Here is a 27,993-nt window from a genome sequence, read left to right as displayed (position 1 = left end):
TTGAGGTTGCTGTGAGCTAGGCTGATGCGATGGCACTGTAGCCTGGGCAACAGAGTGTGAGATTCTGTCTCAAAAAAAAAAAAAAATTGTGCCTATGATCTGATGCCTCAGCAACCAGATAAAACCTAACTAAAGAAGACTTAAAATAGAGTACACCATGTCAAAGAAGTTTGGTGGATCTATTTATATGAAATGGCCTACTTTCTTTAAAAACAAAAGAAAATATAACCAAATGTTGGGGAAGGTGGCAGAGGATGAAATCCAGAGGAAAACTTGGTTAAGACACTTTTGGATATTCATATTTATTGACTACCTGGCACACAGCACTGCTCCCAATTAAATACTTATCGAAAAGATGTTTCTCCCTACTTATTTAAATAATGATTGAGGCATGATTGTTGATATAGAGATGCATATTAAAATTTGTTAAAATGGCCCCACCAGATACGTGGAGGTAGGTTATTGTCAAACACCAAGAGTTACTTATGACCACATGACATTGGCCATAATAAATATTTAATACATTGCTTGAGAAGACTAGCAAATATACATTTAGCCTATATTAATGTAGAGTACATTAGAGGCATTAAATTCTTCCATTTATTTCACAAGATAGAGAAACTGAGGTCCAGAAAGGGGAAGGGACTTGCCCAGGCATAAGTTAACTTTTTTTTTAAATGACTCAGGGTTATCACAATTGCAAGTAATTCCTCAGTCTAATGGTCCTTTGCTTTCACCATAATATTAATGAGCCTTGGATCTTAAAAGAATGATCCACTAAGAGCAGGGCAAACTGACCAGCAGTTTTCTGGGCTGAGCTGAACATTCCTACTCCAACCACACCAATTTATAACCAGTCTATACTGTAGACCACTCACAGTTGGTCCTGACCCAAGGGCATCCCTGCCCCAGTCAACATTGGATAAGTGAGTGCAGCAGCCTGGTGCTGCCCTCTAACTTGCCACCAGCCCTGGGGGGTCTGCTGCCCTGTCTGGGAACCACTCCTCTTCCCCTTCCTTCTCCTTACCAACTGGGAAAGCTTGGGCCAAACAGGTTGAGCCCAAAGGTGAAAAAAAGGAAAAGGAGTTGATTTGGAACACATAGGCACCCTGAATCCCAATCCTTTATGAATCCCAAATTGCCAGGCATTCCCTTGGATTTGAAGTTGTGTGGGGAGATTGAAGATGGGAATCATTTCCTTCCAGAAATGCATTGCTTCTTTGTTCTGCTGTGGTGTTATCAGAGATGGTGAATTTTGTGAATTTGGGAAAGGAGAGAGACAGGAAAGTCTTTGTGTGTTTCCTGTAAAAAGAGTTCCAACTCCTCTCTAATATTCAGCCAACAGGAAATACCTGGACTGGGAAATTCTCACCCCTAGGATATCCAAAGTACCTGAATCTAAACAGGTAGATAGAACCTTTGGTTGGAACTTCCTGGTTCCTCAGTCACTTTGGCGGGGAGGAATCAGGACTGATATAGCCCCAGGCAGGACCTGAGATTCCCTGCCCCTTGGGCCACTAGGTTTGGGTTGGGAGAATTGGTAGGCAGTGGCCAGGTAAAGTGAGTCAAAAATTCTTAAGTATGGACCATGCGTGGTGGCTCACACCTGTAATCCTAGCACTCCGGGAGGCTGAGGCGGGCGGATTGCTTGAGGTCAGGAGTTCGAAACCAGCCTGAGCAAGAGCGAGACCCCGTCTCTACTATAAATAGAAAGAAATTAATTGGCCAACTGATATATAGAGAAAAAATTAGCCGGGCATGGTGGTGCATGCCTGTAGTCCTAGCTACTTGGGAGGCTGAGGCAGTAGGATTGCTTGAGCCCAGGAGTCTGAGGTTGCTGTGAGCTATGCTAGGCTGACGCCATGGCATTCACTCTAGCCTGGGCAACAAAGTGAGACTCTGTCTCAAAAAAAAAAAATTCTTAAGCATGGAGGTAGCAGTACATCTCAGACTTTAATGTGCATGTAAATCACTTGGAAATCTGTTAAATTTCAGATTCTGATTCAGTAAGTCTGGAGTGGAGCCTGAGATTCTGCATTTCTAAGTAGCTCACAGGTAGTGCTGATGCTGCTTGCTGCTGGCCCATGGAGTAGCCAGGCTCTAGAGAACTGGCACCTCAGAGGCCCCTGAGTGTTGCAGACCATCATTCTAGGATGGGAATTGTCTCCAGCAGAGCAGACTCTGCATTTTTTGGCAGTGATGAAGGGTGCTCTCCTTTTCACCAAAGAAACCAGAAAGTGGGCCATTAGCAGGATCTTCCTGGTATTCTTGATCTTTGTAACAACCTGCTATAGCTGCAAGAGCATTTTTAATTAGACCAAATTATCTAGTTTGGTTGTCCATAGAAATCAAAGCCCCAGCTGAAATGTCTGTTTCATTTTGCTAGTGTAGAGATGGCTTATGTGCTATGATTTTTAAGATGTTCAACACTGCCTATGGGCATATTTTATGGAGAAATAAACACACAGCCCAATGAGATGTATAGTGTAGTTTTAATATATTGTATATTCACTTATTTATGGGGAAAATAAACACACAAGCCAATAAGCTGTGTATTATTACTTTAATATATTGAATTTATTTCATACCTATATATTTTATGAGGGAAAATAAACTAGGATACACGATATTATTATAATAACACATCTAATTGTTCTATATTAATTTATTTATGAGAGAAATAAGTGCAATTCAACATGACATAAGATTATTTAATGCATGAGATGAATTCTATATTAAGACAGTTTAAGGGATTAAATTCCAGCTAAATAATGTGTGTACTTTCCACACTGAGAGACCTGTTAAAAAAATATGCAAAGGGCCTGCCTGTCTAGTCTTCTATGTCACAACCTGTGTTGGCTCCCTCCTCACGCTGACAGTTGCTGATTCTCAGTGCCAGGTTCTCTAAGTTCCTGTCCTGCTGGTCCAGGGGAAAGTCTGAGAGGCCCAGGAAATAAACTGCTTTTAGAGAATGGCAGCATCTGCCAGGGAAGTAGCCCCGCAGTGTCTGTTTCTGAGCCGGAGAAATATTAAGTAAACCTAAGGAGGATGGATGGCTTTCTAGGGCCTTTTAAATCTCCGCGTTCCCAGAGCAAACCAGGAAGCAGACGGGGGAGATTGATCCTTGGTTCCCGGTTACCAGGTTTACAAGGATCCGGGCAAAGTTGGGTGGGGAACTGGACATGGTGTCGAGATGGAAAATGAAATTGTTGGCCCAAGACGGGTGGGTCTGCATTTGGAGAAAGCCCTGGCCTGGCTTCAAATCCCAGAGCGAAGGATCTAAAGACAGACTAGGCCAGGCAGACCTGGGCCCGCAGACCCGCCACTCTCCTTCCCTCCCTCGGTCCGCCCAGACCCCGCTTCCTCCTCGCGTCCTACGCATCCGTTGGGTTCATTTTAAAAATAAAAAATAATAATAATAATCACAAACAAAAACTAATGGGAGGCTCCCTGTGTCCCTTTCTTCCCTGGCGTCCAGAAGATCCAGCGGGAAGAGGGTGGGGCGGCGGCAGGGCCCCGGGCCGGGCCGGGCCCGTCCGAAGCGGCTGTCATGGCGGCCGCGGGCGCTCGGCTCGCCCTCCGCGCCGGCCCGGCGCCATTTTGAGCATCCGCCTTGCTTCCCGGTCTCCCTCCCGCCCTCCTCGCTCCTCCTTCTCTCTCCGCCGGCCGAGTGCCTCCGACGCTGCCCGGGCCTCCCTGGGCTTGTCGCCTCGCTGCTTCTCGGATGCTCTTCCAACCCCGGGGTGACTGGCAGCGCCACATTTCTCAGCCGACCTCTTTTCTTGCACCCTTGGAAGCCAGTGACCAACCCTGGATATGGGGAAATCCCCATCCCCGCTCCATTCCTTGGCCACCCTACCGCTCCTAGGAGGCCCGGCTCGTGCCCCAGGCTTCGTGTCCTCAGCCCTTCTGCGTTCCGATAAGGCCCTCCACCCCGCTTCGGGCACCGAAGCAAGAAGCCTGGGAAGCCCTAGGATCCCTCTCAATTCAAGGAAACCTCTGCGCCCCGCAGTGCCCCGGAAGGCTGTCCCCAGGCCTCCTCTCCTGCACCCTGCTCTGCTCGCACACACCCTCTCCCTCCGTCTGCCCACCTTCATGTCTAAGCAGAGGCCCAGGGAACACCCGCGCAGGGCCGAAGGCCCTCTGTCCGACTGTGTCTGTGTGGGAGGGTGACTGAGCTTCCAGCAACCCCTCAACTTTTCCCGGAGCGGTGGGTGGAGAAGCGGCCGCCAACCGGGGCTCCCTTTGTATCACCCGGACTTTGCCGGCCCAGGGGATTTAGCAGTCGAGAGGGCCACTGAACCTGACAAACTTCGCGCAGGTCCTGGAGGGATGACGGCGGCCCCTGGGAACACGGGGAAAGGGACTAAGTCCCAACACAAGCACTCACTTTCGTATTAGAAAGACATTTATTCCATCTATGAAAATAATGTACAATAAATACTTTCCCCTTTTCCTATTATTAATTTTAATAAATAATCTACTGTCTAAAACTTAAAAAAAAGAGGAAAATAGGTCCCTCTAGTTCGTTTTAAGAAAGTCCCCCTAGAGTTTAATTATTCCTGAGATTTCGTTGGAAGGAGTCTACCAAATGGAATTTTTCTGTGTGATTTGAAAGAGATGCCCCGAGTGCCCAATATTTTAGAGAAAGAAAGGGAGTGAATTAAATGCTAATTCAATAATACCTGGATTTTAGCAAAACACATATCTACGCAACTGGGGGGCTAGGGAGGCTCAGTTTTTCCAGCAAACTGCCAAGGAGGGTGGGGGTCCAAAGGGCCGGGAGGAGGAAACAGGTTAGGGAAACTGCAGGTCGATGGCACAGAGCGTGCTGGTGAAGAAGTCCAGGTCTTCCTCGGAAAAGGGGACAGGGCTGTCGAACGAACCCTGTAGGTTCGGAGAGAGGCCTCCGGACAGCTGGAAACAGGAGTCGGCCGCGAGGAAGTTGAGGTCGGGCAGGAAAGGCGAATCCTGCCGCTCCGGGAAGGCGTCTTCTGGCAATAGCCGGGGCTCGGGACCGCCGGACCCAAGCAGCGCGCAGCCGGGGCTCGCCGCGCCCTCCAAGCGATCGGCAAAAGGCAAGGGACCTGGGCCGCCCAGGGGCCCTGGCGCGACCTCAGGCGGGTGAGAGCAAGCTTCCCGCGCCGCCCGCGAGGCGGAGGGACCGCCTGGGCTGGTCGCGGGCTCCTCGGCGGGGTCGCCGGTGTCCTCCAGGGCGCCAGGACCAGCTGGCTCCCCGTCGGGTGGCTCCCGGTGCTGCGTCTGCCGCTTGTGCTTCATGCGCCGATTCTGGAACCAGACTTTGACCTGCCTCTCGGTGAGGTCCAGCAAGGCCGCGATCTCGACGCGGCGCGGACGGCACAGGTACTTGTTAAAGTGGAATTCCTTCTCCAGCTCCAGCAGCTGCGTGTTGGTGTAAGCCGTACGCAGCCTGCGCGCCCCGCCGCCAGCAACCTCCGGCAGTCCCGGGCCATCTACGGGGAAAACAGGCTGGGCGTCACAGCGGGCCGTGTCCTCAGCCCAACCTCAGTTCAGCTGAGATAAAGACTACCCCATCCGCCAAAAACAATATCATCAGTCTCCCCTTCCTTTCCCCCCAACCAAAGAGGCTCGCTCTCACTGCTTTTCGGTTCTTTGCGCTCTCTCCCTAGCAGACAGCAGTGGCCCGGGTGGATGCAAAGTATTCAGAGCCGCCCACAGGCCGTGCAGCGAGAGAGGAGCCGCTCCCTTTCGCGCCCAGAACCTCAGAGACCCCCCCACCAACTCCTCCCAGGGGACCCCTCAAATCGGAACTTTCCAACCCAACCCGGGACAGGGTTCGTAAAAGGTTGTTCTTCACCCCTCTTCCCAGCTCTTAAATTCCCTCTGTTCTCTTAGGGCTGGGGGAGGGAGGACCGCCTCTTTTCCTGCCTCCAGATTCAATCCCAGCAACAACACATTCATTCCCTACAGTTATGGGCGAAAATCTCGATCGAATCTTTTTCTTCTAGCAGAGAAAAAGCGCTTCCCCAACCAGCTTCCAAAATCTGCTGTAGAATAAAAAAAATGCTGGCAGAGGCTAGGCCTGAACCCCAGCGGGATATTCTGCTTCCCCATCCTAAGAATGGACGGGGCAAGGAACCCCAACAGTCTCGCCACCTTTTTTAACCCCCCCACCGCTCTTTCTCCCCCTCTCTTCTAGCTGCCCCTCACCCCACCCCCACCACGCTTACCGACCTGCAGGCGATCCGACCCGGGAGGCCGGGACGGAGGAGGCGGCCGGGGAAGGAGACGCGGCGGATTGGCTGGGTTTCTTGGCGGATTTCTTCTCTTTCATCCAGGGGAACTCGGGGGCTGGGGGGGCAGCGGGGAGCGGCGGCGGTGGCGGCGGCAGAGCTGGCCCATCTTCGGCTCGCTTTTGGCTCCTGGGTCTCTGAAGGGTGGAGGCGCCGGGCTGGAGGCTGGGGAAGGTTTGCTCGAAAGGAGGAGGAGGAGGAATTAATGTCGACTCTTTGATTGATGAAGTTTGAAATGTCTCCAAGACAGCGGGGAAGGAAGTCAGACACTCGGCGAGCGATGGCTGGCTGTTTATAAACCCAATCTCCCTCTCAAATTCAAAATTCATGGCTTTCAATGGTGGGGGAGGGGGCCTGCTGGGGGGGGCGTCAGGAGGGAGGATCGGAAGGGACCCCCCCTCCTGCCCCCCCCAGGTTTATGTGATGGAGCGATTTTGGGAGGGGGAGATTTCTCTCTCTCTCTCTCTTTTTTTTTTTAATTTTGGGCCTTTATAATTGTATATTGCTGATAAATACAAGCGTATGGGGACTCTCTCTATTAAACCCAGGACTCCAGCGAAATTGCAGGGAATTCATGGTCACGGGACCGGCCTCGGCCAATCGCTCGTCTGGGCCTGGTGGAAAACAGAGAGCATTATTTGCTTTAATTGATTCAAAAACTCCAGAGGACCACGACCTGGACACCATGAGCCCCCATTCCTTACACCAGTGCCTCACACTCTCTCTCCAAGGCCTCCCTTTCTCCGGAAAAGCTAGAGGAACCTCTTCCTCATCCCCTTCAGAGGATGGGAGGTTGTGGGAGCCTGGAAACGGGAATCTGAGAAATCTTCCTCTTTTCCAGATATTTTTAATAGAGTAAATTAATGCTTTCTTTATGGTCAACAACATCCTCCCCTCTCGAAAAAGGAAAGACGAATGAGAATCTTAATATTGAAGGAAGAGTAGAAAGAGGCTTCCATTCTTTGAAAAAGGTAGCGTTAAGATGCAAATAAAGAAGATAGATTTATAATCCTTAGCACTAGTGTCCCCATCCCACCCTTCAAAAGCAACAGTTAAATCTTGGAAAATGGACAGGCATTCCCAGCCTGACAGAAGACTGAGATAAGATAGTGAAAGGCACTTTGGGGCCTCTGGCCTCCAAAGCTGTGTGACCTGGGCTCCCTTTTCTGCCCAGTGTTTACAGCACTGCCCCTGCCCCTTATATTCACCTGCCTTCCTCACTTGTGGCATCCACACTTCTCTATGACACCCCCCTTCAAACAGGCAGGGTCTAAGATGCATATGTACCCACTGAAAGCATGAGCAAGGTAGCTACTGATTTAACTTAGAGCACTCTCAAAGCTCAGGTCAATTTGTGTGTGTGTTGGGGGCAGAGGTGGGGAGCTTTTCCCCCAGTACAAAGCCCATGTTTGCCATTGTGCTAGTTAGAAAAAAAAAAATCAAATCCCTGACAAAAGAATTCCCTGAAGATGGAGGGGGTGGTAGTAATGACCACTGAGATGATATGCCATTTCTGGCCCCTGGGGAAAATGTTTTTTAAAATTTATTTTATTTTGAGGGACCCAAGATCGTCTGAACTTTAGAGAGTGTTGTAATTTTCTAGAGGGAGGGGGCACAAGACTCAGAGCCCCAAGCAATTGGTGGGAAACTAGGCCTCAAAGCAGAAAATGAAAAGTCGATCTGGGGGAAGATTTTTAAATAAGTGGGTCAGAGGGACAGAGAGGAGATGAGGCGATCAATCTTAGCCCCCTGACAGCTCTCTCCGATTGCATCAAAGAATTTTGCTCTTTGGGAAAGCAGAGGGAACAGCCAAAATTTCACATCCCTTAAAAAGGCCTGGGGGGGGGCGGGGGCAAAAGAGAAAGGTGATTCTGGGAGAGCTGGGAAACAGATGGGAAATGGGGACAGAGGGAAGACGCTAAGTTGGGTGGAAAGTTTGCCTGGAGAACTCCCACGGCTCTGGCCTCCCCTCCCCCTCCTCACTCTCTGCTGCCCAGCCAGGAGGAGCAGGCTGGTTAGCAGAGAAATGGCAACTCAGCCGGGAGCTGGAACTAGAAACTTTCTGTCAATGTAACATCGGCGGCGTGGGTGGTGGTGAGTATTTAAAAAGAAGGGCAGAGAAGTCTCCAGTAGAAGGGTGGGGGTGGAGGGTAGTGGGCTGGAAAAAGGGGAGTTGGAGGTGGGGGCTATAGGGACAAGGGGAGGCAGGCTCTGGAGGGCTCAGAACAGAAAGAGCTGCTCTGACGTGGGCAAGCTGGCCAGAGACGGTTGTGTTCAACTCGCGTCTAAAGAAAACAATTTTTGCCATTTGGAGATGTGGATGGGGGTGGGCACAGAAGAATCCAAATAGTAGCTGTCTGGAAGTTGTGCAGGGAGGCCTAAGAGAGGGTTCTCCCTCTGGCCACCCCCTGGAAGTTCAGTAACAGCCTCTCCAGCTGGCTGCAGGATCCTGCGCTTCTCTCGGCAACTCTGGCCCTGAGACTGTCCTGCAGGAAATACAGCTCTCTCTAACCCTCGCTGACAGATTTTACGGCCAGATTAGCGAACAGCGGAAAACTTGGGTGTTAAAAGGGGCCAAGAGAGCCTTCCTCGCCAGAAACATCCCTCCTCCGCCCCCCGTCGTGCTGTGAATCTTGCAGCACAGATATTTTACCCATGTATTTGACTTCTTTAGCTGAGAGCTTGCAATCTCCCAGAGAGAAGGGTAGGGAACACCAAGCCAAGTCGGCTCTTATTTTTCTTGTTTGCAATTCCAGCTTCAAGCCAAAGCTCTGTTTTTCAAACTCAAGCTAAATTCTCTCTCTTGGCCTGCATCTCTCCCCCTAGATAAATAAGCAACCCAAGCCACCCCCAGAGCCAAACATGGCGCTTCATCTAGTTACATCATTCAGAAAATTTTATTCAGGGAAGAGGAAGAGAAGGAAAGAAAGAAAGAAGGAAAGAAAGAAAAACCCTTGAGCGTTATTTGATCTCAATCAAACTTTGCACGCTCTTATGCCTTTAAATTATAGCCTGACCCAGTGCTAAATTGCTTGCTGCTTGGATGAGCTGAGTCCAGTTAAAATCCTACTTGGTGGCGGTGGGGGGGGGGCGGGGGGGTGTAGAATTCAGGTTGCTTTTTTATTGTTATTTATTGTTGCATAAAGCCTATAATTACTAACCTTGGACTGCCAGGATGCAACATAAAAATGAAAATCAACCCTTGCTTTAGGCTGAGGGCCTGGAATGATTCTCACTGTCCCCCCCCCACCCCCACAACTCTACCACCAAATATATGCTCCTAATTAAGCAATGCGGCGCATCGCTTACAATTAGAATTATGCAACTCTTCAGCAAGCAGCCATCGCTTCTCTTTCAACGAATTAGCTCCATATTTCAGCCGCCCTGTCTCCTGGCTCTTATCGGCTCCAGCGACGCGGCGGTGACATTTCATCTTTGACAGACCCTCTCTATCCTCGCTCCAATGTGATAAAACTTTTATGGAACCACGACTAAGAAATGAAGTTTTCCCAAGGATGGTGGAAGAGCTGCTCATTAGCCTGGGGATCACTTTATTTACGCCTGGATCCAACAGCTTTCTCCCACCCTCCTCTCCCCTTTCTCCGGCAGGGGAAATCAAACACGTGCCTCCTCCTCCTCCGCCCGGAGTTTTATTTAGTGATTTAATTTCCCTTTAGTTTTAAAGTTTGACCTGAGAAGTCTAGGCCTCAGATTTTTTTTTTTTTTTAGATTAATCATTTTCCTTTGTTTTCATTTTAGACCCAATGGTCGTTGGGCTTCAGGTCACGTGACTACTTCTTTGTAGCTCCGGAAGAGGACTGTGAAGTTGAGGTTGCGAGGAAGAAACAGTAATCAGCCAGATTTTTGGCGGTGGTGGTGGTGGTGGTGGGGTTGCGAGGAGGTTGTGCCCAAAGGAGGGAGCAGACAAAAGGTCAATGAATGAAAAAAATGGAAAGGCATAGAGTCCAAATAGAAAGACCTACAGAGAGCGCTGGGGTCCCCTATCCCCTCAACTTGTTACTTAAAGCTTAGCCAAAGAAGTTGGCAGAATGTTCCAGGATCATAATAAGTGAGAAAACAGGATTCAAACCTGAGACACATAAAGGGGGAGATAGGAGCCTGAGCACTGGACAAAAAGGCCTGGAAAGGGTCTTCCAAGTCCTAGTCTTTCTTCCCTTGAGGGAGATTGGGCAGTCAGCAGCCTTGCTCTGCTATCTAAATTGGACCACCAGGACAAGATAAAATTGATAACAGAAAGTTTATTCAAGAATTGTTTGACAGACAACCCTTTTAGGTAAGGAAAAAAGTAACTACAGAAGAACAAAGAAAGTTCCAAGAGGGAATTAACTCTAATTCTACAAATTCAGGACTATACAGTGACAATTAGGAGCTGAGTTCATGCCTTTAAGAACTAATTACAATTGCTCATAAGTACGAGTTTAACATAAATCTACAGCTCTTTTCTAGAGTACAATAATAACTAAAATAGCTGGTTTTACATGACAGGAAACACAATGTCCTTTATAACAAGTAAATACTAAAAAAGTACAATTTTTTCCTTTTTTCCCTCATATAAATACATAATGTAGGGGGATAAATAATACAAAAAGAAAATATTTTAACAGGCTATAACCAATAAATATATATGAAAATGTTCACTAGAACACACGCTTTTTGAGCGATGCTGGACTTCTGCAGGCCCAGGCATCTCTCACAGTTGTTTTTATATCCATTAAAATGTAAACTCTAAGTGCAACAAAAGTGTCCTGTCAGGAGGTTGAGCAAGGCACATAAGCCCAGCTGCAGCTCCTGCCTGGGACAGACAGTTTGTTCAAATATACCCTGTTTTCACGTTAAGTCAAGAGAGCAACAGAAGAAAAGAAAAGTGTAGAACCTCGTGTCTCTGACTGCTTTCCGGGGAGAGAGGGGGATGGACCTGGAGCTGAGACAGAGGCAGCAGAATGGGCAAACCTTCAGTCTTGACAACTTGCCTGCCCTAGCCTCCTAACTTTTCCTTAAAAGAATATATATATATATATATATATATATATATATATATATATATATATAATGAAATAGGCAGCTCTGACTTTCAGGATCTCTTGCCATCCCTGAGCCCTCTAACAACTGTAATCCATGGGTGTGTGGTATAGATATGAATGTCCTAGAGCGGAAAAACATGGGGCTAGAAATGGAGAAGGTACCCCAATAAACTTGAAATAGATGGGAGGAAATTTGAGGTTTCAGGGAAGTGGAAGGGGAACGTGCTTTGTGCCCTTGGATTTGAAATGTGTTTTCTTGTTTTTCAAAGAGAATTGACAGGAAAAAAAATTAAGATTTGGGGGAATTACCCGCAGAGATGGAAGGTAAGTTGATTGGTTAGTGATGGCCTAGCCATCTTGTCTGTTTTTAAAACTGTGCTTCTCTGCCTTGTTTTTCTACTTCGTCTTCCTCTACCCTACTCCCATGGGTAGAATTCCAACTTGGTAGTGCTGGAGCCCTGGGGTTGATGGGGTCATCTCCAATCTGCTGTGGATTCCTTTCTGATGGGTTGGCAGGCAGATGGAACTAGGGGTGGAGGATTTAAAAGCAACCTCTCAGGCCAGGGGGAGGGGGAGGGGAAGGAGCTGCAGGCCGGTTCTGCCCAGGAAGCCTGGCTACCACCTCCCTGGCCTCTTTGAGATCTCCCGGCTGCCCTTGGAGCTCCACAGCTCTGCTCTTCTTCTTCCTCACCACCCCCCTCCCTCGCCCTTGACCTCGCTCCTCCGCCCTCCCTTTAACATCACAGGTGTGTTAATTTGGGCGCTTCTTGGATTCTACCCTGAGGAGGAGGCGCATGGTGAGAGGAGAGGTCTGTGTAGGTGGGGTGGGGGTCGCAGGGTCCGTGGTGCTGGGTGGGGGCCATAGGGGGTGCCCCATTGTAGTCCAGGTTCCCCGAAGGATGGTGGGAAAGGTGGTTGAGGCCATAGAGGGAGGGGCCGGCAGGGGGCGGCAGCGCATCCGCGTAGCCGCCCCCGCCCACATACACCGGGCTGCCCTGCATGGTGGGCGTCCCGTAGGCGCCCCCGTTGGCTTGGAGGACGTGGGGCTCATAATCTGGCGCCGGGGTCGGGGGGTACTTCTGGGGGGCACCGCAGCCCTTGAGAGGGGGCTGATAGTTGGAGGGCAGCGCGTAGGCATTCTGGTGGGCTTTGCCGAAGGCGGGCGGGGACGGGCTCTCGTAGCTAGGCGTCATGGAATGTAAGGCGTTCATGAAGCCGGCCGTGGACTGCATGGGTTGCGGGGGGCTGCCGGCTGGAGAAGGGCCCCCAGACGACGAGGCCAGCCCCTTGGCCTTCTGGTCCTTCTTGTATTTCATGCGCCGGTTCTGGAACCAGATCTTGATCTGCCGCTCGCTGAGATTCAGCAGGTTGGCCATCTCCACGCGGCGAGGCCGGCACAGGTAGCGGTTGAAGTGGAACTCCTTCTCCAGCTCCACCAGCTGCGCGCTTGTGTACGCTGTCCGCGCCCGCTTGGACGCCGCCGACCCCGGGGGGCTCTTGTCCCCTCCCCCGCCGCCGCTGCTGCCCCCGCCGCCGCCCGCACTGCCGCCGCCGCCGCCTCCTCCGCCGCCGCCACCGCCGCAGCCCTCTGCTGGATCCGAGGGGGAGGAGGGGTGGGAAGAGGAGAAAATGAAATAAAAGATAATTACTGAACACGCCGAAATTGAATGCATCGTTTCTTAATAAATCCAGGCCTGGACTCAGAGCCCCCGCTGCCCTCCCCTTCGCGTCCCCGCCTCCTCCTCACTAGCCCCCCCCCCCACCGCCCGTCGCATTAGCGGACACTCTATAATAGTGGCATTTATTAAGAGACCTGTTCTCCTCTCGCTGCCCCAGCTTATGAAAATTTGATCATGTCACGCAGACAGAGCCGCATGGCCATTTATTTAGGGCTGGATTTTCACGTGCGCGCTTCCTTCCCCTTATCCCCAATTTCATGTCTGGGAAGACATTACCCCTACTCTGTCCCATCCTGTGGACAGGGTAGGTGACTGAGGAGAACACTTGGGGGAATCTGGACACTCGTGGGCAGGACCCAGAAATGTGGAGCTAAGAGGCTGCCGTGCCTGGAGGCCGGACCTGGGACGCCAGAGCGATTGTGATTAATACCCACAGTAATCATACTTAATAATAATCAATCCTTGACGACTCTGCATCCTCCCAGCAGCTCCTTTTGGCTCTGCGGCCCTGGGAAGGTCTCAGGCCCAGCACCTTGCCTTCTGGAGCTCACAGAAGCTCTGGTGGAGGGTGGCTGGAGGGAGGGGGTGTTGGCGGGGTCAGGGGCCATCAGGGGATGGGGGTACCAAAAATGCGCTGCCACCTCCTAATATTGTTCCCAGGCCGCCTCTTGGGCGCCTAGGGGCTGGGTGCTAGAATAACAGTGACATTCCTGGCCTGGACAAAAGCTGATGAGAGGAAGGCAGAGAGCTGGTACCTGTGCCGGGGGAGCTGTTTTTCAGCTTGGACGTTTGCCTCGACTCTTTCATCCAGGGGAATATCTGTTTGGTGAGGGTGGAGTTGGAGCCGGGACCGCACTTGGGGGGACCGCTTTTGCCGGGTCCGCCCCCATTATTGCTGTTGCTAGTGGTACTGGTAGGTGCAGCGCTGGGCGGGGGTGAGCCCGGCGGGGCGGGCAGGGGCTCCGGGGCCAGGCTGGGCCTCATGCAGCTGCCGTTGAGCTCCTTGCTCTTGGCATGAGGGGCGGCGTTGCCCAGGGACTGCAGGGAGCATGCTGAGCGCTGGTAGTCGCCCTCCAGGTGCGTGGCGGCCTGAAAGGGGGGTTGGGGGGGACCGTCGTAGCCGAAGCCATTGCTGCCGGGGTACGAGGAGTAGCCTCCGAAGAGCGCAGCTGCGGCGTTGTCGTAGTAGGTGGCTTTCTGCATCGCTGGGCGAGGCCCGGGCAGTGGGTGGCAACTTGCAAGGGCCTGATACCCTCAGGATCGGACATTGGCACCCCTGGGGGTCACGTGACAAGCCGGACCCCCCTCCCTCCCCTCTCTGCCCCCCTCCTCCCGGGTACGTTCCAAGCGGCTGACCTGCGGGGCGAGAGAAGAGACACAAGGGGGAGAAGAGGACTGGGGCTCCGCTCGAATCCATCTTAGGAACTGAAAAGGGAACTGACATCAATAGGGTTGGTTTTTTTTTTTCTCCTCTCCTCTACTCCCCAGCATCTACAGAGCAGATGCTGAGGCCAGGTCCCTGACCTGAAATGGATTTTTCTTATTTCAAAGCTTTAATTTTCAAGAAAAAAAGCCCACCAGTTTTCATTTCCACTTAAAAAATAAGGACTGCACTCCTTTGGGGACTACCTAGCTATAGAACCCTACTACTGCAAGGGCCATTGCTTCTCTCCTATGTCTGTGCACTAGCCCCTGACCTCACCTCCTCCCTCTCCTTACCTCCCCCCTCAACACTGGGATAGAGTGGTTCAAGGGAGGGGCACTAGGAGACGCCAAAATAGAAGCGTCATCTACACCCCCTTCTGAGCTGAGAAGCTTCTCCTCCTCCTGCCTTTGCCTCCCTCCATGTCTGTTTAGGTCTCTCATCCAAGCAAAGTCTAGCCTGGAGGAAAACCAAAGGATCTCAGAAAAAGACAAGAGGGATAAACAAGTTCAGCAAGGAATCTTCTGTGAGGTATCCTCTCCCCGCCAAAGGACAGCAACAGCCTGACCTACAAACTTCCTCAACATTTTTAACCTCCAGAGTCAGCTGAACCCAGCCTCACCCGACCATGTCCCTGCTGCAGGTATCTCCACCTCCAGTCGGAGCTGCCCAGCGAAGCCTGGGACCGGGCAGCCAGGGTCTCCATGCCCCCCCCAAATGGAGCACAATTGTTGCTATTTTCCAAACCAGGCCAGTTGGTGCTGTGACCATTTGGCCTAGGTCTCTCTCCTTACCTTTCTTCCTTTTTCATCAGACAATTTTTTCCCACCCTTTCCTTGACAGTCTTTTGATTTCTCCAAAAGAAAAGAAGAAAAAATTGCATAACTGCTGGACTTTTCTACCAAAATGGGAAAAGCGCTTTCTAAAAGAGAAACTTATTCCCAAGAGGGGAAAAAAACAACAAAGCAATTTGAACAATATTGTTCTCTAGGTTGGAAATAGAGGGGGTACCCTTGTTGACTGAGGTTCCCCAAGGCAAAAAATAAAATACCATCACTATTTAAATACAGCCTTTTAAAAGTGTGCCAGAAAAATAAAGAATCAAGCTATCATACAATTTTGTTTGTTCTAAAACTTCTGACTGCATTTTTTTTCCCTGTCTCCCCCAAGCCCTCAGAACCACTTTTCATAAAACCTCCATACCGACCCTCTCTTCTGACATGTGTTGGAAAAACTTAAATCTCATTCAGCCCAGCTGGTCAACTCCAAAGAAAACTAAAAATAGGAAAATAAAAGGAGTGCAGGTGAAGGAAGTCCCTCCCACACATAAATCCCCTTCTTAGTGGCACAGATTTATACTCAAAAGGGAGCCGGTGTAGCACTGAGTTCCGATTGGTTTCTGGAAATACACATGGGTCTGCAAAGCAGCAGGTCCTTCCAGGGAGAACCGGAGTTCAATTGACCAGGCTGACCCAATCCCTTTATTATTATTACCATTAGCCTCTGATGATTTAACCAAAATTAGCTTCGAAGCAGCCCTGGCTGAAGGGGGAATTAATTAACAGGCATCAGTTGAGTTTGTTATTAATAGATAAAGAGAATGAAATAAAAACGTTGGCGGGGGTTGTCTGGCTGGGCCCTAGCTTTATTTAGTCTAAATGATTGTTACAGCAATAATAATGATGATGGTGGTGGTGGTGATAGTAATAATAATAAAACAATAATTTGACTAGACGCCTGGGGCCGAAATTCCTGTCGCTCCCCCTGCAATAAACCCCAAACCGTCGCAGGACCGAGGCCAGGCGAGTGTGGGAAGCGAAGGAGCCAGAGACTCAAGAGGAAAGAATGGAGACTCCGCCGGCGGTGAGACAGGGCCGGGAAGGCTCGTGCACCCGGGTAGCCCCGGGCTGCCGCCGCCGGGCTGTCTCGGCGGCCGCTGCTGCCACGGTTGCTGGCGATGAGCTACCAGCCTACTACGCTGGCCCAAAGAGGCGAAGAGAAAGCGATCAGGACACCAAAACAGTTATCAGCGCAGGTTCCAAGCACACCGGGCCCAGGGAGGGCCGAGCCCCGCAGGCAGCAGCAAGTTTGGGCGCTGGAGGTAACCGAATTAAAAGGCGCCTTAGCAACTCCGCTTCCGGACTTTGCTCTGCAGGGCTCCGGGCTGGAGGGCGCCGAGGCCTGGCTGACGGGACAGTGGGAAGAGGGAAAGGTGCCGAGAGGATCCGAGATCTGGGATCCAGGACAAGAGGGGGTGGGGAACAGCTCTACCAAGCCAAACATATCTATTTCCCTTGCCTCCATGTTGGAAAAATTCAGGCTCCATATGGCTCCTCGGGAGGGAGGGAGGGAGGGAGGGAGACCGTGGCTCCCGGCTTCCCCCAAGGGTCTCGCTGGAGAAGGGAGGTGAGCCCCCAAGAATCCCACCTTTCCAGGCACACCCCGGGGAAAGTAAGGGAGGGTAACAATAGCTGGGGAAGCCCCGGGAGAGGGGATAGGCCACCTTCCAGGACTTAAATTAATGGAAGGAAGAAAAATAAAAGAACAAGAAAGGAAGAGAGAGAAAGGTTAGTCTCTTCTTAGCAGCCGGGGAAAATTCAGCCCTGGGTCTGGCTGCTGAAAGAAAAGAGGAGAAAAGGAGAGAAACAAGAAGAGAGGGGGGAAGAGAGAGAGAGAGAGAGAGAGAGACGGAGGGAGGGAGGGAGAGAGGGAGAGAGAGAGGGGGAGAGAGAGAGAGAGAGAGAGTCGCTGCGTGGAAGGAAGCTTAAAGCTTGTGAACTCTTCTTGAACCGAGATTGGAGTCATATGGGCCATAAATCATTGAGACATACTCTCCGCCATTCACAAACTGATAGCCTATTTCAGTCCAGCTTACCTTAGCCACCGACGAGGGGAGAACAGGCAGACATAATATATATTCACATCGAGCCCCAGCGCGAGCGGCAGGCGAGAAATCTCCCCTCCTTGAAGGCAAAGGAAAAAAAAGACCACTGTTTAAAGCTGCGTCGCCCCCCCCCCAAAGCCACCCCGGCTGGGGAGCCCGAGGGGCAGACCGGCCAGAGGAGCCGCGCGGCGTCCGCTTCAATTCACTCGGCTTAGGAGCGGGGGTGCGCAGGAGGGAGGGGGTGGGGGAGCCGGGGAAAAAAACAGAAGACCGAAAGGTGCCCGGGCGGCTCAGCTCGCCGAGAATCCAGCTCCGGGCTCCAGCATGGCCAAGCCGCCACAGTGTGGTTGCCCTATAAGACTGGTACGCCCTACTCTCCGTAACAATGGCCTCTGCTTTTGCACAGGGAAAAAAAAAACCACACAGACACACACACACTCACTCACTCACACACAAGCTCACACACATCCCCACCTCTCCCCCTTTAGCAAGCTTAGATGCCTGATAAGAAGGGAAGGTGGTGGTGGTGAAGGGGGAGGGGGGAATTTTAAAATACCCCCCCCCCAAAGAGTGAAAAGGAAAGAAAGTGGAGAGTGGTTTTTTTTTAAAGAACAGGTTAAATTTTAAATTGATATTGGGGGGACGGAGAGGAAGAGCAGAGGCAAGGAAGGCCAGTGAAGTTCACAGCTCCCCCCACGCCCCACTGGTGAAGCATTATGCTAATTTGAGAAGTAGCACTGGGAGGCCGAGTAGAGGCAGGCCTCGCCTAGGGGTGGGGGTGCTGAGTGCCCCTCTGAGCTCATTCGCGGTTGGAGCACTAGGACTTTTTTTTTTTAAGTAGTTTCACTCCTCCGGGACTGGTGGCTGGGTCTTCCGCCTCTCTCGCTGTCTCCCTCCTCCGGAGTCTCCAGCCTCTGCTGCTTCTCTCTTCCACACGCTCTCCTCTATTCCTTCTCTCTCCCGCAAATCTCCAGGCCCAATCTCTAACCAAGGGAGAGGGAAGGCCAGACCTTTTTTTTTTTTTTTTTTTAGAACAGACAACAAGCGGTGAGTGATGATTTAAAAAAACCAGAACATCTTGCAGGGGAAGGAGGGTTGGGAAAAGGGTGACAAAAGGAGGACCCTGTGTTTAGCTTGAGCTCCAGACTGGCTGGCAGTAGAGGGGCTGTAAGAACTTTATGGAGAAGTTTCTGTTAAGATTCTCACCTCCGGATAGGCATGAGGGACTAAGAGGCGACAAGGATATTTGTGCTTCTAAGAAGATGAGAAGAACTAGCAGAATGGATTAATTTTAAATGCACTGGCAGAAGAGAAGGAGGATAGTTGTTATTATCGTTATTATTATTATTATCCAGAACAAACCTGTTTGTTTCTCTCTGCTCTGCAAGATTTATGACTCTTGGCACAAGTGAGGAAGGCCACAAAAGCTAAAGTGTTCTTAGGGTGTATTTGAGCAGGGCAGAAAAAGGCAAGGAGGAGGCCTGTAGGAGGAAGAAAGGAGCCAAGAATGTAGGTGTCTGCAGATTTGGGATGGGGGTGGGGAAAAGCCACTGGATGGGAGGAAAAAGACAAAAAGAGCACCAGGACATTTCTTCCGAAAGCAGAAGTGTTTGCAACTCTGCCTAACTGCTGACTCCGAGCTTAGGAGATAAAACAGAAGGCAGAAAGTGTCTCTTTTCTACAAAGGCAGCTTGGAAAACTGTTTCTCTTAACTTCATGTAGACAGAGCCAGCCACTACCCTGTGATTTCCTCCTTAGAATACTTGGCTTTTGCCTCCTCCCATCTGGATGCTCCAGGAGAGATGATGGGACTGGGGAAAACAAAGGTGAGAGATGGTTTCCAGCTATTGTCTCCCCTGCAGAAGAGGATGGCTGCGGTCTGGCAAAGCTTCCCTCACACCCTCTCACTCCCCACTCAGAGGCTCTGCTTTGGGATGAGAAAGGGAGTGGTCCCAGGCCTCTGGCCCCCATTTCTTCCAGGCCAGCTAAGTGAGGCCAGGTGAGGTGAAGCAGCCAGTTTCCAGGGGCCCTCCGAAACAGGGGGAACCTGTGGCCTTCAGCGATAGAAGCCATATGCATAGCCTCAGGCTGCGATGTCCTGAGGATCCTATCTCCTGCCTAAAGAGTTGGTCACCGGCAAGTGGGGAGATAAGGTGAGGAGGGAAGGTGTGAGCCATTTTTCTGGGTTTATTAATAGTATCAAGAAAAGAAAGCCAGACCCAATGCTGGGGCTGAAACCAGGACCCTCAAAGAGACCAGTTAGGGCCATTGAGTATGTGACTGCAAGAAGTCTGTCCTGAGATCTCTAGCCGACCCTGACTGGAGACTTACAGGGTAGACCCCATGTAACTTTAGGCCTAGTGGGTCAGGAACTTGGGCCAAAGAGGCTTCCAGAGGCTTAAGGGAACCAGCACCTTTGGGGTTTTTTTCTCTCACTCCTCAAAATAAAAACATCAAGACTGTACACCTCAGACCCTCCAGTTCCCCTAGCTGATACTACCACTGGCTAGAGAAGGTCATTGTGAAATTGAGATAAAAGGAGAACCTGATTGCTTGTGGGACTGTGCAGCTTTGCCTTGAGGAATAAAAAGAGAGCTGGAGGAAACCCAGCCAGCTGTGGGGCCTGCAAGAAGAGACGGGACTTCGGAGAAGAAGCGAGAAGTGAAGCAGGCCTGGAACTAAGCCGGGGGGTAGAGGAGTGTTCCAGAGACAGCGACAACCCCTCCTCTCCCCAAACCTCCTCAATCCTTTGTGGTCCCTCTGGCTACACAAGGTGGTGGGGTATAGTGGGTGGGAGTGAAAAAGAAGACTGGGGAGCAAGGAAACGAACCTGGAAAAAATTTCAGAGGACATGCACCCACAAATGCGGTAGGAGATGGAGTGGGGGCTTCTTAATTCTGGACAACAGAGCCCATTTGTAATGCTTCGTAAGCAGTTAGATCCCAGTTTGGTTTCTTTCTTGCCTTTTTTCACCCTTTCTCAGAGGGTTCTGGCCAGGAGGCAAGTTACCCCAGACTGGGGCTGGGAGGCTGGAGGGCAGATAGTCGAACAGGCACCCCCAAGGCCCCCATTTCGTTTAAGGTGCTGCAGGCTAGGGGCTTTTCAAACTCCAGGGGAGAGTTGGGGTAGTGAGGAGCTTGGGCTGGGAACTTGTAATGGGGGACACCAGAGGGGTCTTAGAGAAGATTTGGGGGGGGTCTGGGAAAAGAAGGGAGGGTGGAGAAGGGTTTGTCATCCCTGACAGTGAAGTCATGACTACGGGACAGACTGGTAGAGAGAGAAGAGAAAACAATTTCTTTCTGGATTCAAGGAGGGAAACTTGGGCAATTCTGTGTGTGTGTTTGAGTGTGTATGTGTGTGTGTATGAGAGAGAGAGAAGGAGAGGGGAGAGAGAAATCGAAAAAGAAAAAAAAATGAGAAAAATTAAGAGACACTATCGTAAAGTAATAAAGGCAAAAATAATAATAAGAGTAAAGATACAGGAAATGTCCCTCTTTATAGACATCCTTTCCTCTTCCATTTCCATAGAGCCAGAACAATCTCTCTGTCATTCCCCTGTCCCACCTCTACTGGGTACCCAGTACCAGGGGACAAGGAGCACTTTAAACCCCCCTAAGCAATCACTGGCCACCACCCTTCTGGACCTTGGTGGTGGAAGCACGCCTGTTTCTCTCCCCCAAAAATCCAACAACAGGCAAACGAAAATTCTCTTAATAAGGGCAAACTGGCTGGCTCCTTTAAAAGTGATTTCTGATCTCAGCCTTGGGGCAGCCAAGGATCCCACCCCTAGCTCAAACAACAAAAAATTCGCCTGGCCTACTGGTCGCTGGGGACCTGGGACCTGGGAAAATGGGGACCTGAGAACAAGGTGTTTAGTGATAGGTCTTTCTGACCCTGTCGGGGTTCCCGGTCCCACACTTTTCCAGCTTCACTGCCCAACTTTGTGACTGCAGCAGAGTGGTGTAAAGTTCACACACACTGGTCTCCTTGTTAGGATTAATAAAGATATCAAAGCTGGGGGTTGTAAAAGGGACTTGCTAATGAAGAAGGCTCTTGGCATTTGGCTCCCTGATCACCAACTCTCTGATAGGCCAGAGCCAGAGGGAACAAAGGGGCGCCGGGCAGGAGCTGATCTCTGCACCTCCGCAGAAGCCCGTGTAGCCCCTGCTCAGCAGTTTGGGGATCCAAAGAATAAAAAGGCCTAGGGCGGGAGAAGAAATATCCAAGCTGTACTTTCCTCACCACCGGCGTGGGGATGCCGCTCTCTTCCTGGCTAAGCATTAGAGGGGGAAGCAGGAACAAACAGGGCGGCCAAGAGGGTCTGCAAAGTCTACTGTGACCACGGAGGCAGCCTGAACATCGTAATGAGGGGAGGGCAGTGCGGTGAGAGAAGCTGGGAGCCATGAGCAAGGCAGGCTCCTTGGTGGCGATACCTCCCATTCTGAATCAGGGCTTCCACCTCATTTAGAAACAGTCTTGGACTGACAAACCCCTCCCCCAGCGAATGTTGAGACAAAGGTGGGCAGAGTGAAGAAGGCAGAGGGAGTGAGACTGCGAATCTTAGACACTTGAGGGGTAGGAGTGCTGGGGAAAGGAGGGAGCAGCAGGGAAGAGAGGAGCAGGGGCCCAGTCCGCTGCCAGTGGCTGCGCGGATCTCTTCTGACAGATTGGATGTCTCTCTCCTAGTGACCTCTCTTTAGCAGACAATAACTCACTGGATTAATGACCAATCAGTGGAAGGCCTTCCAAATTGCCTCTAAATATAAAACTCCAAAGTCAGAATGGAATAGGACCAGAGTCTGGGCCTGCCAAGCCTTTTGTTTGTTTTTTTTTTTCTCTCCCAAAATAGTGTTTGGGGCTAGACGTTAGGGACTTTATCTGGCCAGAGACTGAGGTTTTCAGAGCTCCAAAGATGAGGTTGTTTCCCATCTCTTCCCACTTTGCTCCTCCCCTAGATTTCATATCTCAAACCACACTTCCCAGTGGCAGCCTGGAAACCTTCCCTACCCTGCTGGCCTCCTCATATCCCTAATCCTACAAGAAATTTCCCCTCTCACAACCATGGACCTGAGAAGCCACCACTTCTTTCTAATTTTATCTTCCTTCAGTTGGGGGAAGAGATGAAAAATTAGAGCAAGAAGAGAGTGGGGCATCTTCCACCATCCAGGCCTGCTGTCCTGGCTGCCTCAAGGAGACCTAGTAGAGTGCTGTGGTACCCTGTGTGTGCCTCCTCCCAGGAAGAGAGGGCCCAAAGGCCCAGGGACCAGAGTGAGGCTGGGGAGGTGGTATCCATTGTCATAGAATCTAAACTCTGAAACCACAATTCAGTCCCTGGGCTTGGGTAGGAAGCACCTCAAAAGCCATATCCTGAATGATTCCAGCCTTAACCTAGTGCCTGGCAGGGAAAGGGCCTTGCTCAGTGGGACCCAGCCCCTCCTTCCTTAGCCCCTCTCCAAATGCCAATCCCGACTAGCTAGCCTTCTAGTTCCACTGCTCTTCACTATGTTCTTCCTCAGCTGAGAGTAAGGACACTTTCAGGAGGAAGAATAGCCCAGATTCCAATGGACTTCCTGGAGCTAGTCTGAGTAACCGTCCACTGGTGGAAGCAGATACAAATTCTCTGAATATTACCAATAAGTATGCAGTAACCTATACCCAGATGCCCACAGAACTCCAGGACATGCAAGGGAGCTGCTCCCAAGCACTGTCCCACAGAGGATAGATACATAGATGGCACCTAATTTCAGAAATGGGGAGAACACAAGGAGTGTCCATTCCAACTCTGCCATTTTTACAGACAAGGAAAGTGAGGCCCAGAATGAGGAAGTGATTTGTCTAGAGTCATACTTGGGATAGGCCTGGGAGTTGACAGGCTTGTATTCTAGGCAGCCCAGGTTGGCTGTGTGATATGAGGTAGGACACTCCTTGAGCCTGTGTCCCCTTTTCTAAAGCCTAGGCATGTATATGGAGGGAAGAGGTTGGGCTAAATGATCTCTAAGATCCCTTTTTGGATTGAAAGTAATTCTCTATGTGCTGATGTAAAAGCAAGTGACAATAATCAGTAATAAACTGACTTTAGACAATAAAGGCACCATCTTGACTAAATGCAGAATATTTACTCTTAGGTTAAGTGCTTATACCCCTACTCTGCCACTGAGCACAAACCCAATTCCTCCTCCTCCCTCGGCCCCACAGAGGTTCATGCACTAGGTTTTACTGCTTTTTTATGGGGGAGGGGTGTTTTCTACCCTCATCACCAAATAAAAGTGTTATTTTGGGATGTAGCAACCTGAGCAGTAAATAATTAATTTGTATAATTAAAGGACGAAGCCTTCAACCTGGCAATTTTTAACCAGGCATCAATGCACGTATTGTACCAGCCTAGCCTTCTCACCCGACCCCCACCTCTGCCCACACACCTACCAGCTTCCCCAATTGCCTCCCCCCCCAGTTGGAGACCAGCATTCCCCAGATGGCCAGCAGGGTCCACAGAGCCCGATTCTGCTCCCTCCCAACAAAGTTCCATTCTCTACCGTGCCCCCCCCAACAGCAATTGGTCTGCCAGCAGCTGCCCCTCGAAGCTTGCTTTCCCTACCCCCAAAGCCATGCTGGGCTCCAGGTCCAGGCTCTCTGCTCTTGGGAAACATGTAATCCACCTTCCCAGCTCAAGACGCCCCAACAATGCAGCGAGTTTGCATTTCAAGAAACTCCCATTAATATCAATTTACTTCACTGAAACCTCGGGTTCTTCATCAAGTTGATGATTTATGATAAAATCAATTAAATTACGGCCACTTAGGGCCCAGCCGCTTCCTCTCAGATTTCATTGGTGCGGGGCCCAAGTGTCTGGTGGAAAAATGCAAGTTTAGCTGGAGGCGAGGAAAGATAATTCTGCGGCTGAGAAAATTTAATGCAAAACAATTTCCAGGCAAAGCTGGGCGTCTGGACAGAAATGCAAAAGCCACTAGTTGGCCTGTGGAAATAACTATCTAGGAGTCAAAATATCTTTCTCCCCACCCCCATCACCTTGCATGGCTTCCTCCCTGAATTTGCCTTTGTGCTCATTTGCCCCTCTTTTAAGCAGAGACTTTGGGGGAATTTGAGCAGTAATGGTGGGACCCAAGCTTGCCAAGGCCCACCCACCCACCCACCAACCACGGATCTCCTGAGATCTTCCCTATCACACCAGGCCTTTTCCTTCTCTCCCCTCCTCTTCCCACCCAACCATGCTCACTAATTCCTCAATTTCCCACTACAAAGTTAAAAATTCAAAGTGAAGATCAGGCTGCGTGGGCAGAGAGCATATGAGGAAAGGGTAGAGAGGCAGGGGGCCAAGTGAGCTCTGCTGCATGTGGCTGTGGAAAAAGGAAGGACAGGCAAGAAGGAGCACTATCTCATGGACAGGGCAAGGGGCAGCAAAGTGTGTCCAGAGCTACATCATCCCACAGTACCAGAACCAGAGAACACGGAGTCTCCCTCCGTGTTCCCAAGATGCCTGTTCACAAAGCGATCCTGCAGACCCACCCAACAAGCCCTGACGGGGGCACATGCAGCACCTCTCCATGTGGATGTGCAGATGCGCTCACACAATACACAAACGCACCTACACGTGTGCATACCCGCGCACGCCTCATACTTCACACAGACCTACCACACCAGGTGCCTGCAAAGCAACAGTTCTCACTATCTCCCCACATCTGGGAAAATAAATCTCAGCACATCAGCCTGGCATCACCTCCCACTCCAAGGAGAGGGGCTTCTCAGGCCTCTGTTCTGTTTGGTTTTTGGTTTCCAGAGCAGGCAGGGAGTAAACACAGCTTCTCTGAAGCCATAAATCACCTCCTCTCCTAGCTTCCCAGCTTAACACCCAGCCTCAGCGCAAGCCCTTGTAGTTTTGGCTTCAAATAACCCGCTAGGTGCTAAAGGGTTGGGCCACAGTGGCAGCTGGACTGTGGGAGCAGGACTCTGCCGTCCCACCCCCACTGGCCCCAGGAGATGCCCCTCACACTTCCCTCAACACCCACAGCTCCCAACTCCCCTGGAAAACCCTCCAGAGCATCCACCACCCTTCGTGAGGGAGAGCTCTCCCATCCCCTAACCGGATCCTGTCCACACCCCACACATTCCTCCACGCTTGCCCAGCACCCCAGGTCTCTCTACCCCTCTCAGCCCCCACCCCATCTCTAAGTTGCTCTCATCTTTGTCTTCCATTGGGATCCAGGCCTGTCCCAGGAGAGAGGCCAGGAGACGGGGGTCTGTCCACCTTCTCTGCCCACCCTGGGCACCCTGGCTCAGCACCCCACACTTACCTGTGCGATCTCCCGCTAGGGCGCGGGCAGCGGCGGGCTGCCGGGCGCAGGGGGTGCTCGGGAGCCGACTGCCAGGCCTCGGACCCTCGGCCCCGGCTGGGGCTCCGCCGCCGCCGCCGCTGCCACCGCGGCCGGCCGCATCCCGGTCACTCAACCCCCAGCAGCCCCGAAGCGTCCCGCCGAGTTGGGGGAGAGGCCCGGATGCGCGCCCCCACCCCGCCCCCGCCCCGCCCCCGCCCCCGGCTTTGTTCGGTCGCCTCGGCCGCGGGGCCCAGGCTCGCGCGGATCCCGCACTCGGGGCGTCCTGAGAAGCCGGAGCTCCCGCTCCGCCAAGGGCCCTCGGGGGACTGCGGGCAGCGCGGGCCGGTCTGGCACCGAGCTGGGCTCGGGCCTTGAGAGCGGCCAAGTCGCCGGGCGAGAGAAGCGGCGACTGACAGGGGCACCGCGCGGCGCGGGGAGCGCCGGGGGCGCCATGGCGGAAGGCGGGCACACCGGCGGCTCTTCAATGTCACCAGCGAAATGGGTTCCATATGTCGGACCGGCGGAGAAGGGAGGGAAAGGGAGAGAGTTCTGGGCGGGAGAGGAGGGTGGAGGGCGCAATGGGGGAAGCACAGCAATGGCGAGGGGCAATGGGAAGGACTGGAGAGGCGAGAGAAGTTTGCACTGTCCATTTTCCCTCGAGTTTTCTAAAGCTGCTTAGGCTGGTAGGAACTTTCTTCCCTTTTTTCCTTTTTCCTTTTCTTTCCTGAAAGATGGGGGAGGGAAGAGATTAGTAAGGGAAGCACCGCTGATTAAGGCTGGGGATTTCAGGGAGGCGATGTGGATTGGAGGTGAACGCTCATAGGTGGCTGGAAGATCAACAACTTCTCCCAGTCCCTCGAGAAAGAAGAGACCAAACCTACAGAGGGAAGAAAATCCAAGGAAGAATTCTAGGGTCCTGGTGTCCAGACTGGCCTCAGTCCCCGCCCTACCCCCATGATGGAATTCGGCATTGGGAGGTCCGGATGGTTGTTACGGATGGTGGCGGTGGTGAACGCTGAAGTATCCAAGACGTCTTGGCCATTCCCTGGCACTTCAGTTCCTATCACAGCGGCCTCGCACCTGATTTAGCACCACCAACAGCCTACTCTAGGGTCCTTCTGAGATGGGCTCAGCTTTGGGCAGCTTCCTGTAAGAAAGCTACTAGAAGGATAGAGAGCATGGAGTCTGGAGGAGCTTCCTTCTGTGCCTGCTCCCCAAGGGGGTTAGGCTCTGTGTTTCTGCCTCTATTTCTGTTTTTCTCTTCTCTCTCTCCCTCTCCCTCTCTCTCTGCGTTTTCTAACTATTTCTGTTGTCTCTGTTCCTTTCTCACAGCCCCTTTGTCTTCTCACACTGCCACTCTCCATGTCTTAAGCGAATTTGAATTGAGCCTTGCAAAGGACTTAGGAGTGTCTCCAGAAATGACTTCTGGGCTGGCTCATTAGGCCACCTCTTTCTCTCCCCTTCCTCTATGGGGGAAGCACCGTCTGTCATGGAGAGATTCTCTTCTAGAGAGAAAGGGGCAAAGTGAGTGGTTTCCTTTCCACTTCTGTTCTTCTCGCTTAACTCTGTGTGTCCATCTGAGTTGTGGGGCTCCTTCTCCGACAGCTTCCCTTCCCCCCTGACTGGTCTTTGTCTCTGCTCTCCCTGTCATCCTCTCCTTGGGCTCAGGCTTGGCTTCTCACCCCAGAAAGGGATCCTCCTTCTTGTTCTGTCTCTGCGTCCCTCTCCTTGTCCTTTATCCTTTCGTTCTTCGTCTTTCTATCCAATTCCTCTGGTCATTAAAGCGTTAGTAGCCAGGCTTCTTAAAAGCATGGAGATAAACATTACAGTTATATAGCGAAAGAGCATACCAGCAGAGAGTCTGGGAAGAAGATGGAATTAGCAGCCTTCCTAAAGCCCTTGTCCACCAAATACATTCTACCCTATCCCCTGAACAATGCAAAAGCAAATCAGAAAGGTAGGGAGTACAGAACTGGTAAGAGACAGGGTGCTTCATGGCTGAATGAACTAAAAAGATACACATATATGGGTGGATAGATAGATAGATAGATAGATAGATAGATAGATAGATAGACAGATATAACAACAAAGTCTTTTCAAACTTGCTGATTTGGGGGGGTAGGCCTAGATGCCTGGATGGAGGGCATCAGGCCTCACTTAGGGGGACTTAGTGAGATAATGGTGGCAAGGATGGTCCTCCTGCTTTGTCTCCTGGGGAAGAGTCTGTGTGTGTGTTGGGGAAAGGGAGGGGGAGGGGGTATCAGTGCCACCTCCCCTTCCCAGGGCCAGAGAAGACAAAGACCTGAAGGGGGCTGAGAGAATAAAAAGGAAAGGCCTGGGGAGGAGGTCAGACCTCCAGT

General features: G+C 51.4%; 2 protein-coding genes and 2 long non-coding RNA genes across 4 annotated transcripts; 1 reads left to right on the top strand and 3 right to left on the bottom strand.

Moving 5' to 3' along the window:
• Positions 1-4,390: 4,390 nt before the first annotated feature.
• On the bottom strand, positions 4,391-6,812 carry HOXB2 (homeobox B2). The gene is made up of 2 exons (XM_012766038.2): positions 6,217-6,812; positions 4,391-5,474 (listed from the first exon to the last, which is right to left on the bottom strand). Exons 1-2 carry the CDS (start codon positions 6,602-6,604, stop codon positions 4,798-4,800), a joined length of 1,065 nt encoding a protein of 354 aa, XP_012621492.1. The 5' UTR covers positions 6,605-6,812; the 3' UTR covers positions 4,391-4,797.
• A 1,164-nt stretch (positions 6,813-7,976) lies between these two features.
• Positions 7,977-12,790, top strand: LOC105872180 (uncharacterized). Its single transcript, XR_001154471.3, has 5 exons — positions 7,977-8,369; positions 10,035-10,123; positions 11,587-11,641; positions 12,064-12,114; positions 12,653-12,790. It is a non-coding gene; the product is annotated as an uncharacterized LOC105872180 (long non-coding RNA).
• On the bottom strand, positions 10,534-14,317 carry HOXB3 (homeobox B3). Its single transcript, XM_012766036.3, has 2 exons — positions 13,752-14,317; positions 10,534-12,908 (listed from the first exon to the last, which is right to left on the bottom strand). Exons 1-2 carry the CDS (start codon positions 14,197-14,199, stop codon positions 12,058-12,060), a joined length of 1,299 nt encoding a protein of 432 aa, XP_012621490.2. The 5' UTR covers positions 14,200-14,317; the 3' UTR covers positions 10,534-12,057.
• A 9-nt stretch (positions 14,318-14,326) lies between these two features.
• On the bottom strand, positions 14,327-24,412 carry LOC142861953 (uncharacterized). The gene is made up of 3 exons (XR_012913078.1): positions 17,473-24,412; positions 17,295-17,382; positions 14,327-16,604 (listed from the first exon to the last, which is right to left on the bottom strand). It is a non-coding gene; the product is annotated as an uncharacterized LOC142861953 (long non-coding RNA).
• Positions 24,413-27,993: the final 3,581 nt, after the last annotated feature.

Source organism: Microcebus murinus, chromosome 18, assembly GCF_040939455.1.
Source record: "Microcebus murinus isolate Inina chromosome 18, M.murinus_Inina_mat1.0, whole genome shotgun sequence".
Classification (NCBI taxonomy): domain Eukaryota; kingdom Metazoa; phylum Chordata; class Mammalia; order Primates; family Cheirogaleidae; genus Microcebus; species Microcebus murinus.
The sequence above is the reverse complement of the archived record's forward strand: the minus strand, read 5'-3'. Positions and strand labels throughout refer to the sequence as shown.

What these genes read in the sequence shown, in the direction of transcription:
- HOXB3 (XM_012766036.3), bottom strand. Translation starts at nt 14,199, where the DNA reads ATGCAGAAAGCCACCTACTACGACAACGCCGCAGCTGCGCTCTTCGGA. An exon ending in AAACAGCTCCCCCGGCACAG is followed by an intron (nt 12,909 to 13,751) that starts GTACCAGCTCTC and finishes CCTCGGATCCAG; the next exon opens with CAGAGGGCTGCGGCGGTGGC.
- HOXB2 (XM_012766038.2), bottom strand. Translation starts at nt 6,604, where the DNA reads ATGAATTTTGAATTTGAGAGGGAGATTGGGTTTATAAACAGCCAGCCA. An exon ending in CCGGGTCGGATCGCCTGCAG is followed by an intron (nt 5,475 to 6,216) that starts GTCGGTAAGCGT and finishes TTTTCCCCGTAG; the next exon opens with ATGGCCCGGGACTGCCGGAG.